At 38.0% G+C, this 17,425-nt stretch overlaps 2 protein-coding genes across 3 annotated transcripts in view; one reads left to right on the forward strand and one right to left on the reverse strand.

Annotated features, from left to right (window-relative positions):
• The window catches only part of LOC6045490 (dipeptidase 1), a 416,070-nt gene that overhangs the window by 215,074 nt on the left and 183,571 nt on the right, over positions 1-17,425 (reverse strand). The gene's annotated exons all lie outside the window — the stretch shown is intronic.
• Positions 12,715-17,423, forward strand: LOC119770856 (protein ARV1-like). The gene is made up of 2 exons (XM_038266442.1): positions 12,715-12,789; positions 16,788-17,423. Exons 1-2 carry the CDS (start codon positions 12,715-12,717, stop codon positions 17,421-17,423), a joined length of 711 nt encoding a protein of 236 aa, XP_038122370.1.

Consider the following 17,425-nt stretch of genomic DNA (forward strand, 5'->3'; position numbering starts at 1 on the left):
TCGTCTTCGAGAAAAACAGCTTTTAATTTCGCTTTTGCGGATAATATTTTATCTCAATATTATATTGATCTCCTCCCCAATTCAGTGTGCGACCATGACCTTCACTCCTCCGGTAATAGAACGCCAACGTGACAACGGCGACGTGTAGGTTGTCAACACCGCAGTTCAGCTTGACCGTAACGATTCCTCTAATGACCAGTTGCTATGGAAGTCGTTTCGTTTTGGCGAAATCGGGGACCAAATTGCCGCGCCGAGCACTACTACCGGCGTGCCGGATTTTGCCGCAGAGATTACACTGGGTCACGATTTTTGAAAATCAGTTGTTTTTTGTGAATTATTTTGTTGATTTTGTTGTATATTTTGTATAAACAATTCGAACTGATTTTCTTTAATTCAAATTTTAAAAACTTTCAATCTCGACGGACCAGTGTTACTTTGGGAATGTGTCTACTTTATGTCCAAGTAAAGTAACGCTGTCAACACATGTTCCCGGCCTCAGGGCCTTCCGTAATGATGTCCCCTCCGGGACGTTACGAACTACGCGCGCCTCATCAACTCAATGGCCCCGTCGACCATCTTGGCCTCAACACTTTCTTGGGAGCCGCGCAGCACCACCTTCCAAAGTGGTGGGAAATAATCATCAATGTTTATTGGCTTCAATTTATTTTTATGTGATTGGTTTGACATTAAACGTGTGCACTGTACCGAAAGGTAGAGCTGCACGGGGGGGGCGACGTTTTCTTAGATGTTTGTGTGGGACATTGCACTTTGGAAGAAAGGTGTGCAAAATGGTCATAATTTCTGTGTGATTTCTAACGGCATCAATCGATGACCCTAATGAAGACAACAAAGTACGCCGAAACGCAAAAGTAGAAAACCTTCACAATGTTGCTCTTTTCGATAGATTCTCAACTAATTCAACCAAACTTTCAAACAAAATCCCACTGTGCACTATGGGAACGGCACCGCCTTCGTCAGCCAGCAAGCAAATTGAAGGAAATGATAATGATCGGCGGCACAGTGAGGGTGGTGTCGCACCCCTTCAATGATTAGCTCCGATTTGTTACCCAACCTTGGACCAATCACGGGGTGTGGGGGGGGCACTATGTATGGGTGTGTTTGTGCTAATGGAAATCGTTTGCGGGACCAACACGCAGACAGAAAGAAAAATCGTACCCCGTTGGAATGTCTCCGGGAAAACGACCGCTTTCGGAACATTAATTTGTCTACCCCCCCACTGAACGGTAATTGCGATTGGGTCGTAAACTTTAGAACTGGTGAATGTTTCGAGAGAGAAAAAAAAGGTTGAAGGCTTTGGCTGGAATTGGAGCATGTGTGACGTCGGGTGAAAACTGTCGAGTTGATTTGATGACAGGCAATTGTGTCAGATTGTTCGAAAGTGGGTCAAGGAGCGTGCATTTGGCGTGTTGTTTTTTCCGAGTCGATTGTTTTCCGAATATATTTGATTCGTCATTATTTTTTATGGGTCTGCCCATTTGGCTCTGATTCATGGTTGGCTGGGAAAGATCAAAAGCAATAATCATCAAAAGAAAGTCTTTTATTGTGTGAGGGAACTCATCAAGCTAACGATGCATTCACATTTTATTTACTTCCAGATATTGTCAGAAAAGTTGTCTTTTTTCGATCACTTTTTGTATCGACGAATTATTGTTATCATTATCATAAATATTAGTTGTAGCGAAGTCATGTTTGGTTCCAAATTTTTGTATAAGTTTGCATATTGTCCCACAAAATTATTAAAATCTGGAATTCAAGCAAGTAGTCATGTTTATAGGAAAAAATGGAAAAACATAGTTACTTTTTTGGTTTCTCAGTTAATCGCGATAAATTGGATTTTTGCATAAGTTGGAAACATTGATATTTAATTATGGTGGAATATCTGGAACGATTTAGTTTTTTAAATAGCTCTTTGAATTATAACAAACGTGTTGAAAAAAAAGCTTTTATAATTGAAATTTATATTTTATAGCGGTTTAATGATTCTGCTTTGAAAAATTGCAGACATTTTGAGAAAAATGTTTCTTTATCAACAAAAGGTTTCAATACTTGTAAGTTTAAATAATAATCATGTTTGAAATAGAAATTTCCATAAAACTATAAATGTTCATATTCTGATTATAATTAAGCATAATGACAAAATTTGGTAATTTTTGTTTATTCAATTTTACAAATCTAGACTGTTTTCAGTAACTGTAAGACTGCGTAGATCTTGTTATATCTAAAGATATTTTTTTTTTTTTCAAATATTTGATAAAGGGTTTTGAAGTTTGGATGTACGACATCAGGTCAAATACCAAAAAATCTTATAAACATATGGTTGAAAATGGGAAAAAAGTTGAATAGACGAAACTAAGAGATAAGAAACGTTTATTTAAATATAATTTTATTTTTCAAAAGAGATTATCTCGTTTTTCTGTAAAATAAAATTAAATTAAAATTTCCAGATCAAAATCTGGTCTTTTCAGAACTGAATTCAAAATTTTTCATTCTATAAAAGGCTTCATCCATAAAGTACGTCACGCTAAAACCAGCCAAAATTTACCCCCCCCCCCCCTTTGACACGCTTTTCCTATACTTATAACCCGCAATGTCACACTTGCTCAGACCCCTCGCCCCCTCCCCCCCTAGAGCGTGACATACTTTATGGATGACGCCAAAGATGACTATTTTTAAACAGTTTTGCCAGCTTTTATGTTTTTATAGCATATTTAATGTGATTAGAATTTTACATTGTTGTGTATGTAATTGAAATTAATTTTCATTTTTAATTTTTTTTTATTCTTGATACTGAGTTGGAGTCGGAGTCGACAATTTGTTGAAAGCAGGAGTAGGCTAGAGTTGGAAGGGTGTAGTCGGAGTCGGTAGGCGCTCATAAACGGAGCCGGAAAAAATATAAAAAAATGAATTTTACACTAGTTCAGTTGTTTTGCAATCATTAGTTTTCAAAAAATGTAAAATTTGACGAAAACTAAAATTTTAGCGAAAAAACAACTTTTTGCGATAATATACATCGAAAATTTTCAAAAATTCAAAAGATTTTGAAATCAACCCAAACATGCTAAAAATGCATGCATTTTAAATTGATTTCAGCTGATTGCACCTCAATTTTCGTTGAAATATTAATTTTTTTGAAAAAATATGTTTTTTGTACACAGATTTTTCGGGTCAACTATGAGAGGGGGGGGGGGAAGAACATTTTCAAAATTAAAAAATATTGTATCAGCCTAATTAGTTTCAACAAAAATAGAAAATGTATGTTTTATAAATTCTTTAAATTTTTTTTCATCTCCATATTATTCTAGTTTCAATAAAAAATCGATTCATTCAAACAAAAGCAGTGATTTTATCCAAATTTGAACCAATATATTTTAAAGCATTTAATATTCTTTGAAATTAATTTAGAGCAAGCTCCAAGATATTGCCATTTCCTTAAAAAAATCCCAGACCCGAATCTGGGTAAAGCTAAATCTGGATTCTAAACCTTAAGAGATTGTTTCAAACTGCATGTTTTTGCTTAACTTAAATATTTCAGGGAACATTTACCTGATAAATTGTTGTATTTCTAGGGAAACATATTTTTCAAAAATACATTTATAAAAAAGAATAAATTCAACTTCAGCTATCTGGAACATTTCTGGAGGCAAGAAGGTTTGTTTTTTTCACATTTTGGAAATAAATCAAAAGTATTGCAAACAGTCATGCCTCGGTTTAGCACCGCATATGGGGCATGCAAAACCGAGGCGTGCATAACTGAAGCTCCGGATTTAAGGGATTTTGGTTATAAGGAAGACATTGGCTGTAATCAAATGAAAAATCATTCAACCATTCACATTCAACATTCACAAAGTTACGTATTTACGAAAAAAAAAACACTTTTAAACTTCAGTTGGGTAACAAATGATCGGATTTTTTTCAAACATTTAAGTTTTTTTTTATCATACATAGTTTTGTGAAAATTTTCAAGCATTTAAAAAAAATGTAATGGCTTTCGAAATTCATTTAAATACCTCGATCATTTGATATCCATATTGTGAAAAACTGAAATTTTGAGCATTTATTAGAAAATACGTAGTTTTGTGAAGTTTTTTAGCATTTTCAAAAAATCTTGTGTTCACATTTGAAATGTTTTAATAAAATCCAACCATACTTAAAAAAATGAATTTTTGAGCATTTTTTTCAATCGTCGTTTTTTGATTTATTCAGTTTTTTTTTTTTAAATGTTGTTATTGAGCAATTCCAGCTCAAATCAGGAATTTTTCTGATACTTTTGTACCCGACCCTCTCCGATTTCAATGAAACTTTGTAGACATGTTATCCTAGGCCTATATAAGCCATTTTTGTGCATATGGAGCAAATAGTACTCGAGAATAACATTTGAGAAGGGCGTAAGGTATTTAAATATTTTTGTATTCTGTAATTTAAAAATTCCCGTATCTCGAAGCCGTTGCGCCGTATCAAAAAGTGGTCAAAGACAAACTTGTAGGAAATTGGACGGGCTTTTTGAAAAAAATACACTGAAACAAAAATACCCGCCACATCTATGAGATTTTTTTATTTTTAAGTCTAAAAAATAAATTTGAAGGTGATGTCACGTTTTTTTTTCGTTCAAAATTTTTGAGGAAATAGCCTAAAATGTTACTAAAAGACTGACGAAAAATGCAAGATGATATGTCTCTCCTAAAAAAATACAAAAATCATTTACTAAAACTGTGACATTTAACTTTTAAACTTAAAAATTGAAAAATGACATAAAAGTGGCGTGTATTTTTGTTTCAGTGTATTTTTTTCAAAAAGCTCGTCCAATTTCCTACAAATTTTTGATACGATGCAACGGCTTCGAGATACAGTAATTTTTAATTTGCAAAATACTAAAATATTTAAATACCTTACGCCCTTCTCAAATGTTATTTTCGAGTACTATTGGCTCCATATATACAAAAATGACTTATATAGGCCTAGGATAACATGTCTACAAAGTTTCATTGAAATCGGAGAGGGTCGGGTACAAAAGTACCAGAAAAAATCCTGATTTGAGCTGGAATTGCTCTATTACATTCGAAATGTATCAAAAAAACCTCTGATCGTTTGATACTCATATTGTAAAAAAACAAAAAAAAATCCAAAAAATGCGTAGTTTTGTGATTTTTTATGAAAAATCCCAATCTTTTGATACCCATATTTAAAAAACAAAATACAGAAAAATACGTGTTTTTGTGAAAATTTTCATGTATTCATAAATGCAATCGATAGCTGACTTCATCAAAATTCCAAAAAACTATAATTTTTGATGTTAGTATAATTTCATACGATTATAGCCCATGTCTTCCATATAGCCAAAATCCCATAAGCTCTATGCTCCAAGGCAGCTGAACGAATCAAAACTGGGGCAGTGCAAAACCGAGGCGTGCAAAACTGGGGCATGACTGTACTTATTTTGACTTTAAATACAGGAGAAGCTACTCAAGAATATGGTCAAATGGGGCACATAAAAAAAGTAATTTTTCATCGCACATTGGCAAAGATGAGACAAGACAAATCATGATATTGTTAATAACATAAACAAATTAAAGAGCACTTCTTTCTAGTGCTTTTCAAAAATAAAAACATTGGTTAAAACAGGGAGATTTTCATATGGTGCAATTCCATTAACAAAAAAACTCAACTCATGAAAAATTGGACGAACCTTGCAGTAAGTATATCATCAAGACTGAAAAATCAATTCTCACATAAAGGAATGGTCAAAAACAAAATATTTCTAAAACAGCTGTATCTTCACAAGGATTGGAATTTTTTAGTGAAAAAATCGTTAGCTCACCAATTGAATTGATTTTTAAGTGGCATGCATTTTTCTTGGTTTTGTTTTTTTTTTTTTCTTAGAAAGCCCATCCAATTTCCTGCAAGTTTGTCTACAGAAATATTAAAAATACGAAACACAAAAGTATTAAAATAATTTACGCCTTTCTGAAACGTCATTTTCGAGTTCAACTGCCTCCATATACATAAAAATGGCTTATATTATATTATCGGAAAATATCTGGAAATTTCCAAACCGAACTTAATTTTTTGATAGAGCTATATATATTACAGCTCTAAAATTTATTATGATGATGATGCTTATCATTACCTACACACACAAAAGAGTTTAACAATCTGTCATACAGAGCCTCGAATGTGGTCCTTACCTGTAATGCAGAAAAGAAAAAAAAAGAGAACTTTAAATAAATATGATCAAAGGTTTGGTAGATGGCTTTAAATAATGCTTTCAGTTAATGAATAGTTTAACATCAATTTAAATGTACCGTTAAACGGGGTGACTTTGATAGCCGGGGCGACTTTGATAGGTTTGCGATTTTTCCGCAAAATGAAGAGTACAATTAAAATACGTAAGGAATGGTTTAGAAACATACTGACCGTGGTAGAGAAGTGTTCAAAGTACCTCAAGAAGAACTTTTCATAAAATTTTGACAAGTTTAAAAAGTTAGTTAACTATAGTTAAGAAAATGTTGATGAATGTCATTATTTTAAACTTCTCAATGAACATGATTTTTAATCGGAAAACGGAATGAATTTTCGGATTCTTTGGACAATTTTCCACTAGGAGAAGGTTAAAAAAGTTTGTAAAAAATAGTTTGTAAAAAATAATAATATGTGTTTTTGAAACACAATTATAAAAACTCTCTAAATTTATAGGCAATTTCAGTTGAACAAATTTCATGTAAAATGTGAAAACTTGTGATTCGTGCTTCGAATTCAGTATAAAATGCAATATAAATCGATAATTTTATAAACAAAACTAATTTTAACAAATTTCAGGCAAAATTCCGACTTTTTAACAATTTTACCTAAAATTTATATGTATTTTGCTTAAAAGCTTATACACTTAGTTAACTAAATATTTTTTGATTTTTTTTTCTTAAATACTATATCAGCTACTTTAGTGATGGTACATTTAACGTACAAATGAAGTTTGAACATCTTAAATATGATTTTAACAAGAAAAACTATGACTATCAAAGTCACCCCGGAGTTCAAACTAAGAATTTTTAACGTAACTATTTTTCTAAACATTATTGAAAAAACATTTTTTCCGAAATAGTGCATGGACTTTGTGTGGTCTACCCCAGTACATGTTTTAAAAATAATAATCTTAAGAAAAACCTTACCTGTTGGAAAATATTCAAAAAACAAATTGAAATCCTATCAAAGTCACCCCGGTTTACGGTAACCACAAGTTTTGAAATGAATCAAAAACAGAATATCTTGACAATCCAAACTATTCCCAACGAAAAACAACCCCCCTGTTTTCCACTCCAGATCACCGCAAGAAGCAACCTCCCACAACGATGCAATCGTTAAAAGTGTACCCTTAGCGCACCACTGCGCGAGGAGAGAGAGTATAAATCCAACAAGAAAAATGACTGTTCTTGCATTGCATTTCCCCGCGCCCTCGCGTAAACGATCCTAAATGGTATGCAAATAGATTGTCCTTGTTTTTCTTGGCTAACCAGCACCATCCTCGTTCGTTCGTTCCTCGCGCGGGTGGAGGTAGCAAAATTGCCGTGGTCTGGGAAAAAGTCCATTACCGATGGACTCGATGTGGCACGCGGAGAATCGACTGGTTTTCTTACGCGAATAGATCTGAAGAAGTTTCGTCTGCGGGAGGAATGATAAAGTTTTTCTTCTATTATCCCTCCCCAGACTGCCATAGTTTAGCGCACTTTTGATTCTGTTAGCTTCTGATTTCAGAGTTCTTTTAGTTTTATGGATTACAGACTAAGTTTGAAATCGATTCTATTCGATTACTTTAAAAGTATTAGGTGCAACAGAGGTTTTATTAAAATTCTACTCAAACGTCTTAAAGCAACTGGTCGCATGGCTCGACAACATTATTGAGCCCTAATCTCATATGTCACACCACTTTGTCGCAAACAGTCTCGAAATAAGGCCATTAGGACCACGTTCGATACTGCTGCGTCTTGTGTTCTCGCGCTCGAATTCCCCCGAAGAGCTTAGCTTCGCCTTTTCAACGCTGTTTACCGACTAGATCCACTATTATCTTTCTTAATTATCGCAGTCCATTAATGTTTATGTTCTTCGAAAATCCCGTCCACCCCAAACTTCTCGCCAGAAGGTCTCCAAGGAAGCTGGCAACACTGGTTCGGTGGTTTGTTACGCCAGGGAGAAGCTTCTTGCCGGCACGGCGCGTTAAGCTGGATTACCGACAGTTTCCTTATTGTCAGGGTCGTCAGCTTTTCGGGACCCGCAGTAGCTGGCGAAATGAAATATTAGCTTTTTCGGGGCGAGAATAATCCCTCTTAGGGTGAGTTGTGTTCCCGGCGAGTGACAAAGTCGGTGCTGATTTCACACTTGATGGTCCAGCGAACCGGCTTTGGAAGGGAAGAGGGGGAGAAACGCACCAAACAGGAACACATGGCTGTGGCGGTGGCCCCAATTTGGAAAAGTGTTCAGTAGAATTGCCCAGCAGAATTCCAAATGTGACAAAAGCCATAATCGTTGCCTGTCAGATTAGTTCGCTTTGAAGTCCAACTCACAAACCTCGTCATTAGCACCACCCTACTACGCCCATGATCCGGCAAACCCAACTCTCATAATTCCGTGCGGAGTCCTCCTGGCTCTGGCCGACGACTGCGGAAGCCAAGAGTTAATCCTTCCAGTCGAAACAGTAATAATTCATGATTTTGTTGCCCCTGGGCCGACGTGTGGCAGACGTGTGTATGACCCTCCCCCTGCCTGTTGGAACCCTTCAACCCCTAATTTTCTCTTCCGACTCCCCACGACACGTGTTCACGGCTTATGTTTGGGCCCTCCAGAGCGGCGTGTTGTGGCGCGAGGTGAACAAGGCACTTCTGCTGGGAAACTTCTCGGTTATGCGCTGTTGATGCATGTCGACGTTGTCGTGCTATCATGTCGCACCCGCCATTTTGACGTTCCGAGAAAAACGCGTTTTAATGTTTGACCTTGAATAAACAAAAACGAAAGCACGCAATGTAAACAATAACAAACACGTTTTGTTTGGCTGACCATTCTGTGCATTGTCCCGAAGTTTGGTTGAAGTTGGTTGCTGAAGTCCCGAGTTAAAATTAAAAATGTTTACGGTAGTCTAACTTGTACGTGCGTCAAACGCATCCTGACCTGAAATCCCTTTGCCTTTTGTCGCACTTACATCAATTTTCAGGGAGTGACAAGATAGCACGACAGGATTGAAACTTCTTTTATATGTAGAGTGACAAAAATTTTCGGAGCTCTTTTGGTTTTCATTGAATATCTCAGGATTGAAATCGAATTTTGGGGATCTGTGAAGGTCAAAAGATGTGGCATTGTGAGCTGCACAAAATGGCGTTCTTAACTCAATTTGGCCCAAAATGCACGTACGACAAGTTAGCACGATGGCGACTATTTAACATAAAATGGTTGTCAAATTGCTATGACAGGGTGTTTTTTCAAACCCAGTAATGTAAAATTTAAAATTCACATTTTATTGAATTATAAAATTATAAACCATGAACACAACAATCATGGAACATGAATTTATTTGTGTCAGAAAAAGATCAATACAAACTCCTTCTTGGTCAAGGAGGAAGGGGTTCTATTTCCATTCCTTGATTTTTTCCAATCAAAATTTCCAAAATCAAAAAATGTTTCTGGAAAGTCAGATTTTATAAACACCCAAATCGTTAATTTTCATTTTTTCGTAAATAATTTTTCTACTGTATTTTGCGATCAGAACCACAGTCCATTGCCCCTTTTTAATGAGTTTCTTCTGCTAGGAAAAATGACTGGAATTGTTGTTTTAGAAATACTCTGAACAACTCTCAATTTTGTGATTACTTTTAAATAAAACTGTTGTTAGCATCCCTTTTTGTTTTCAGTTTAAAGTTTTATTTAACCATTTCAAAAACACTATTTGATTATCAAACATTCAATAAAAACGTTACCTAATTCACCTTTAAGTTGATACCTTCCTCTCATTCCTATACTGGAAACATTCAGTCAAAAAAGCATAATTTCCCCTTAACATGTTTAACAAATTATCTTCATTACTCATTTCTTTTGAAAGGTTTTTCAGAACTTCAATCTTTCTGGCTCATCGGTAAGGGCTTTTGATAGCCCACCCAACAATAGTTCACATGAAATTTTGGACAGCATTTATATCTTACAAGCTAAACCCGACAATCTTCGTCTTGCCTTTTTTCGTTTTTTGACGTTTTTAGCTTGTTTGCTTATTCAGCCTCCTGTGATCAAAATTTGAACTAAAGCTACTTTTTCCATACAATCTCCGGATCTTCCAGAATTGGTTCCAGAGTGGCCAAAGTTGTCACTTTTTGGCGTAAAATCCTTCCTCCAACTTAAGGTGTATTCACATTACACCGCATCCGCATCCGTATAAAATTTGACAGTACGGACGCACAGTGTGGAAGCGATTCCTCCAATGCATTTCAAATGTTCCCATTCACACTGTTCCGCATCCGTATACGGATCCGAACTGCGGATACGGATGCGGAACAGTGTGAATGACTGCATATGAAATGCATTGGAGAAATCGCATCCGCACTGTGCGTCCGTTCTGTCAAATTTTATACGGATGCGGCTGCGGCTGCGGATGTGGTATAATGTGAATACACCTTTATACGAACACAATGCAACAAAGAGCACCTCGATCTGACGTTCCGTATTTGTAATTATTTATTAATATCTAATTATCTTTTTTTTTGTGTGCAACCAACCAAACGGGACAACGCGGCCGCTTCTTACAAATTGAGTTGTTTCCATGTATTTTCAGAACTACATTCCATACATGCAAATAACTCGAATAGACATTTGGAAGGTGTTAGCTCTGCCGAGCTTCGGTGACCCATTTCTACGCTGGCTAGCAGGGATGCCACATTTGAAGATTTTCGAGCACAGGCTCAATGCTCAAACGTATTGTTTTGGCATGTTATTCGATGATTTTTAATTAAATTAATTACTCATGAAAATGATAACAATGTTTTGCTTCTTTTGCCAAAAAGTTAAACTCATTTGCGTTTTTGTGATGTGCCCGAAAATCTTCAAAATCTGACATGCCTGCTGGCTAGCCGAGCGCGAGGTACTTCAGCTTTTATCGACAAGCCCCGCCCTGAAGAACGTTTGCACCAATCGGATTCAAATGTTATTAAGAACTTCCGAACCCTTGTCAAATGTACAAGGACCTAGCGCGTATATAGTTGGTAGTAACAGTATTCCTAATTCCAGTCGAAGCTCACCAAGCTGTGATGGCGTAATGGTTAGCATTTTTGCTTACCAATCCAAAGGACGGGGGATCGAACCCCGACTCGAGCGACTTTGATTTTTCGTTCATGTTCAGAGTTTCAAAATTTATATTTCCTACATTTTCTCATTGGGAGCAGATGGGGATCGAACCCAGGACCATTCGCTTACAAAGCGAACACGGCCGCTCTCCTTATTTATATCAAATTATCTTAGACCCAAATTCAAAATAGTGTATGAACAACACTCAAGTTCTCATAACTTTTGATAGGGCTGTCAGATCTTCAATCTTTTGAGATGGTTGGAATGGTCTTTTAAATATCTTTCTCATAACCACCTTTTGTTGCTTTTTTCAGGACTTAAGTTAAAATCGTTTTTTTTTTTGCATAACTTATGAAGTACTTTTTAAACTTTATAATTTTCAATGGCGACTTATGGGATCCTAATCCGGATCGAATTAGACCAAAACGGACAAAATTGTTTAGGCCAGTGCCGAGATATCCGAGTGACAATTTTTTGATCAACATCTCATCGCACACACCGACATTTGCTGAGAATTGGAGTTAATATGTTAACGTAAAGGTGGGTCTACTAGGTCAAATTAAAATGGACAGTTAAATTAAGATAGCATAACTCCGACAGACTCAGTGTCTCTATCGGTTTGGAACCAACACCACAGAATGACAACGATGGAATGTTTTTTTTACTCCTTTTTTTTGCAGATCCATTCTAGAAGTCTCTTTGGTGCTGCCGGACTAGGATTGATATATTCAACGATGCAGATTCCAGATTGGCTCCGGTGTGGTAACCAAGATTAGAATTGAAACTGTAGATGAGACTAAATTTAAAAAAAAATCAATCAGAAAATTTCAATAAACGGATAATTTACTTAAGTCTAAATTGCCGCCTTTTCAAATAGAAAAAAAAAATGATTTTCATGAAAAACAAAGAAATCACCCCACATTACGGTATCACAGCCCAAATCCGTTACTGCCCGTTCCCATTCATGTTTGGCTCCCACTTCCGGGAGTGTTTGTTTAGAGGATGACGAGTCAGTCAGTACCAAACAGACATTGGGATTGCAATCCCTTCATACTCCCTTGCGGCAAAGTCAACGTCGGGTCACTTCTTGCCACGCTTGTCAGACGGGCCTTTGACAGAAATATTACACTCTGATTTTGGGTTGTAATAAAAAAAATACCTGAATATTTTGCTGTAAAGGTAATTTTTTGAAGAGTTTATAAATGTCGTTGGTATTCAAAAATTTAAAAAAAAAGCTCAATTTTGAGTGTTTTGAGTCAAGTCCAATAACCCACGGACCACCGGCGTCATCAAAGGGGCCAAAATTGTCGTGTCCGATGTGCGCAGTGATTTGACTTTGACTCGCTGTAAAATCCACACCTAATCATAAGCTGGCTTCAGGCGATGACGACCTCCTCGTCGGAATATCTGACGATGACACAACGTGAATGCGTCTGTGTGATGATGAGTCTGCTGGATGTAATGAAAGGGACGCTCTTGATCTCCGACTGATATTACTATTGACATTTGGCTCAGCGATGCGTTTGTAGTTAGTTTTGGTACTTGGACTAGAAGCAAATAAGAGTCTAGTAAAACGATTCTTTTTAGCCGAATAAAAGCAAACTCCGCATCACTCCAAGTCCTAAAGTTACATAATTCAGTTACACCTTCCAAATTCTGCAGCTCAACCACTTTCCCGAAGCACCCACCTCAGCTAGACCTGCCCACTTCAGACAGCTTTCGAGGAAATGACGAGCCGACTTCGAGGAAAATGTGGGTGGAAAAATCGGCGTGCGTTTCTGAGAGTAGAAAAACCCTTCACGTTTTCATCGTCGTCGACGTCTTCTTCAGGGAAAAAGGGGGTTGGTGCAAAACGACAAGACAAGTGACACGACCAAAAATAAGCAAGCAAACAAACAAAAAAAAGAGGACCCGTAATGAAGCGTGTCGTACACAAGTCTTTAGCGGAAAGGTCGTCAAGCAGAGTTGGAGTTGAAGGATTCTTCTTGAAGGAGAGATGCTCCTCTCCTCAGCCAGACTACGTTACATTCGAGTGCCGAAAGAATGAAGAGTGCTCGAGAGAAGCAAAAAAAAAAGTTGCCTCTTTCTGCATCGAAGCGACAAGAGTGACAACCGGAGACGACGACGATGGCGATGGTGATGGTGCTGCACTCTATCTAATTTATTTATGTTGGCACATTGTCAGCGGTGTTGATTTTGCTCTTCAGAAGAACGTCACTTGGCTGGTGAACTGACGCGTTGTTGTAACTTTGCTCTGCGACGAGCTAAAGGGTTTGTCTTTGGGAAGGCAACACCTGCTGAATTAAGTGAAGTTTTAAGTAAATCGATCCCAGTAATTTGGGGAAATTTTGTTTTCATCTTAATTAAATCAATTTCCCAAAATGATCCCAAAATTATAAATTTACGATAAGTGTCCTTCAGATCTTTAATCTAATTCCTAAAAAAGAACACAATAAGAAAAACAACTTCGATTCCGCAAAATTTGAAATTATTCTTCAACAGCCATGCCTCGCTTAAAAAAAGGGGTGGAGGAAAAATGCGAAAGAGGAGATTTTCGCAGAATGCAAAAAAAACCGTGAACTGCTCCAAATCTCCATTTTCCGCGCCAACTGGTGGAGTCAAGTGTTGGAATGTTTCCTGCTAAAGCATTTTTAACTCGAATTGACGGTGATTGTAGTGCGCAGCGCGTTACAAAATGTAAAACACAGCACTTGAAAGAGGAGGACACACTTTTAAGCAGCGTCACCATGTTCGGCGTCGAGTTTACACGGAGGGAAATTGGAGGTCGGGACATTTTGTGGATTGTTGGTATTTTGTTGGGTTGAATGATGAAGAGAATTACTTTGAAAAACGGTATCGAATACATATTTCAAGACTCATTTGAAAAAATAGCATAGCATAGCATAGCATAGCATTGGTGTCTACCCGTAGCTGCTACTTCGTTATTGACCAGGACCCCCAATCATTGCTCCGTGGACCACAGATGAAAAGTAGGAACCAATCATCACCCCTTCGCAATTTTCAAAGGCCCCTATCGTGCTGATCAATACCGACGCCGGCCACGACCAGTGGTAAGACACGGGGAAGTGGATGGGAATGTTAGTCCGATACTTGAGTGATGGGACCGCCAAATCGACTGCGTCTCCGACAAAGTATCACATGAGTTTTGAGGGGTTAGTAAGATGGGTATGAGGTCAGGATTCACCGTGGTAGGTGATGCGACCATAAGTAATTTGTTTATCAGTTGTAAATTTATAGGTCTTAGGCAGCCGGCTGCTGTAAGACACACAATCAATGATTTAGAAATAGTTTTAATTCGAACGCGGTGCCAAATTATCATTCATTCCCCCGTCGGCGTGCCTTCCGAGCAACGACGCTGTGAGAAGGGTTTTTCCCTCCTTTTACTATTTAAGCAATATATTAAATTGTATTTTTTTGTGGTTTCCGACTAAATTATATTAAAATTTTAAAGTGAGGTTTACAATGATTTCATCGTGTTGCAGGATTTTATGATAAAATGTTCCGAAAATAGTGATCTACGAGACCGACAAAATTACGAACAATAGTAACTGAAAATTTCGTTTCGAGCAGTTAATAATAAAGTGACACTATCACGAATGGTACATTTTAAGCCAAAGTCGTTATAGGTAGTTTTATCTTTTACGTTATATTTATAATTATCGGAAAAATAAGATCAGAGTAAGAGGAGAACGAATCCGTAAAAACGACGCATGAACTCGAGTTAGACATTCTCGTTTAACGACCGGTATATTATTATTTACGCGACTTGAAAGAAGGAAAGAAAAAAAGAAGAGGGAAAGTGAGGGAAAATATGTAAAATATAAGATACATCCAAAGATAAATTTAAGTAAATAGATAGATTTAAATAAATAAATAAGTTAAAATAGATACATTACAATAATTTGGTCAATAAAAATTTATAAAATTAAATCCATTCATGCTTCCATCCATACATGAGCCAAATGATAGAGTTCACTAAATTGTGGAAACTCACAAATGACTCTTCGCAACTTATCATGCACCCGCATCACTCAACTCACATATACATGTCAACATAGAGCAGACTCACCCAGGGTTCCCAGTGTTGCATAAAACACGCTGGCTTCCTCTCTAGTTATAAGATACTTTTAAATCACCAAGGTATGCTTTTTCGCCTAATAAACCAACGTTTGGTGTTAGTGGTGTTAGTAATTTAAGTTATCAAACTAAAAACTGTAAAGCAAAAAGTATAACACAAATTTAAAACTCTATCCTCGAAGGATAAAATAGACTTACCTTATGCTACGTACACAAACATGGTGAAAAACGAACGAGCCTACCTTAAAATACTTATGTCACACTAGCCCGATGTTTTCCATCGCAAAGCCTAACCACAGCAAAAGCAAGCTAGATTGAGAGCAGGCTCTCTGTGTACACGTACAGAGCCGAAAACCGCCAGAATGATGGAAGTATACCAACATACAGCCTCAGCCCCGTCCGTGTGTGGAAAGGCCGACGGGTACACACGAAGATGTGCACCAACATCAAGTAACGCATCCGACACACATCACTGCACCGACGCCGGCTCTCCCGAACACAAACACAGCAGTTGAGAGCAGCTACGACTTCCACCGCTCGCCACCACACTCAACCCACAATCCCCCTCCCCACTCGCCAAGCACATCGGCCAGCCGTAGGCAACGGAAGCTTTTGAAGCCTCGCTCTCCCAAAAAGCTCTTCTCAGCACGCACACCCTAACACGTTCGACAGGTGATGTGCTTCAAAACGCTCGTCACCACACCAACACACAACCGGCGTCTGCTGCGCTGCACAACAAACCTCAACACCAACTCGTCACAGCAGCAGCCTATTGAGAACCATCCGCTCGCTCTCCGATATTGATCACCAGACACCCTCCATATACATCCTTTGTCGAAAATTCCACACATTATTCACTCGTTTTCAGCCGACTTATCCCAACACTTATTTTTGCCTTCAATTCTTTCAAATTCAATTCTTGTGCCACCCTAAAATTTGTCAATAACGGGTAGCAAAGTGAAATCTAGAAGAACTGAGAGCAAGTTTGCTACCGCGACAGGTACCGCGGTGGGGTTGACGTCGGGTGCAAATTTGATTTGCTTCGATGTTTGCTACCCGCGCTGGAGATGCACTTACAGAGCTAGATATTTTAACAACATGTTAGTTCCATCATTCTAGGTAGAAGGATTCTGACAGAACCAGCTCAGAATATTTCGTGACTGGGCTGGAGTGACCGGTTCCCTCGGAGACGTTCCGTTGGGGGTCGACAGAATTCTACTCATTCAATATAACATTACTTGGACTCGAAAATAAAATGATTGAAATTCAATAAATCAGATTTCATTTCAAGATCTTTTGCAAAGTTCTTTGTCAGATCGGTCAAGTGCACTTTTTTAAACGAATTATTATTTTTTTAGGAAAAATGCAACCACCCTGCGGACAAGTACATCGAGTTCGAGGTGCTCATCATCCTGATCGATCTGGTTCTGCTATCAAAACCCGCCTACCGCCACATCCTGTACAATTCGGACTGCAAAAATCTGTGGAAAATAGGCATAATCTTGGTGCTACTGGAGGCGTACTGTCTGTGGACCGAGGCCTTCAGCAGATTCACGAACGTACGCTACCGCTCGGACCACGCCGACCCGTTCCTCGCGGAGAAGGGCTTCTACGTTTCGTTGGCGCACATTTTCATTGGGACGATACTGCTGTACCTGTTTCTGTATCTGTTCACCCGAATCCTGCACCGCGTGGACGTCGGCCATGACACGGGCAAACCTTACCCGATGGCCCTGCTGCACGGAGTGGTTCTGGCGAGCATCGGGAAATTCTTCTTCATTCCCATCATCATCTGGAAGCAGAACACGTCCGACCCGGGAATGGCCATCCACATCAGCCTTGTGGTGGCTTACTTTGTGATTTCGCTAACCCAGATTCATTCCGTGATCAGTGGCTGCACGCGGACACGGTCGGCCGTCATCGTACTGCTGGCATTCATCGTAAAGACGTACTTTCTAACGGAAATCAGTGCATTCCTAAACAGTTTAATGTAAAC

Source organism: Culex quinquefasciatus, chromosome 3 (assembly GCF_015732765.1).
Source record: "Culex quinquefasciatus strain JHB chromosome 3, VPISU_Cqui_1.0_pri_paternal, whole genome shotgun sequence".
Classification (NCBI taxonomy): domain Eukaryota; kingdom Metazoa; phylum Arthropoda; class Insecta; order Diptera; family Culicidae; genus Culex; species Culex quinquefasciatus.

Bases quoted from the DNA above. Each gene is read 5' to 3' on its own strand.
- LOC119770856 (XM_038266442.1), top strand. From the start codon at position 12,715: ATGACGACCTCCTCGTCGGAATATCTGACGATGACACAACGTGAATGC. The intron at 12,790-16,787 runs GTAATGAAAGGG...TTATTTTTTTAG, and splicing joins TGATGATGAGTCTGCTGGAT to GAAAAATGCAACCACCCTGC.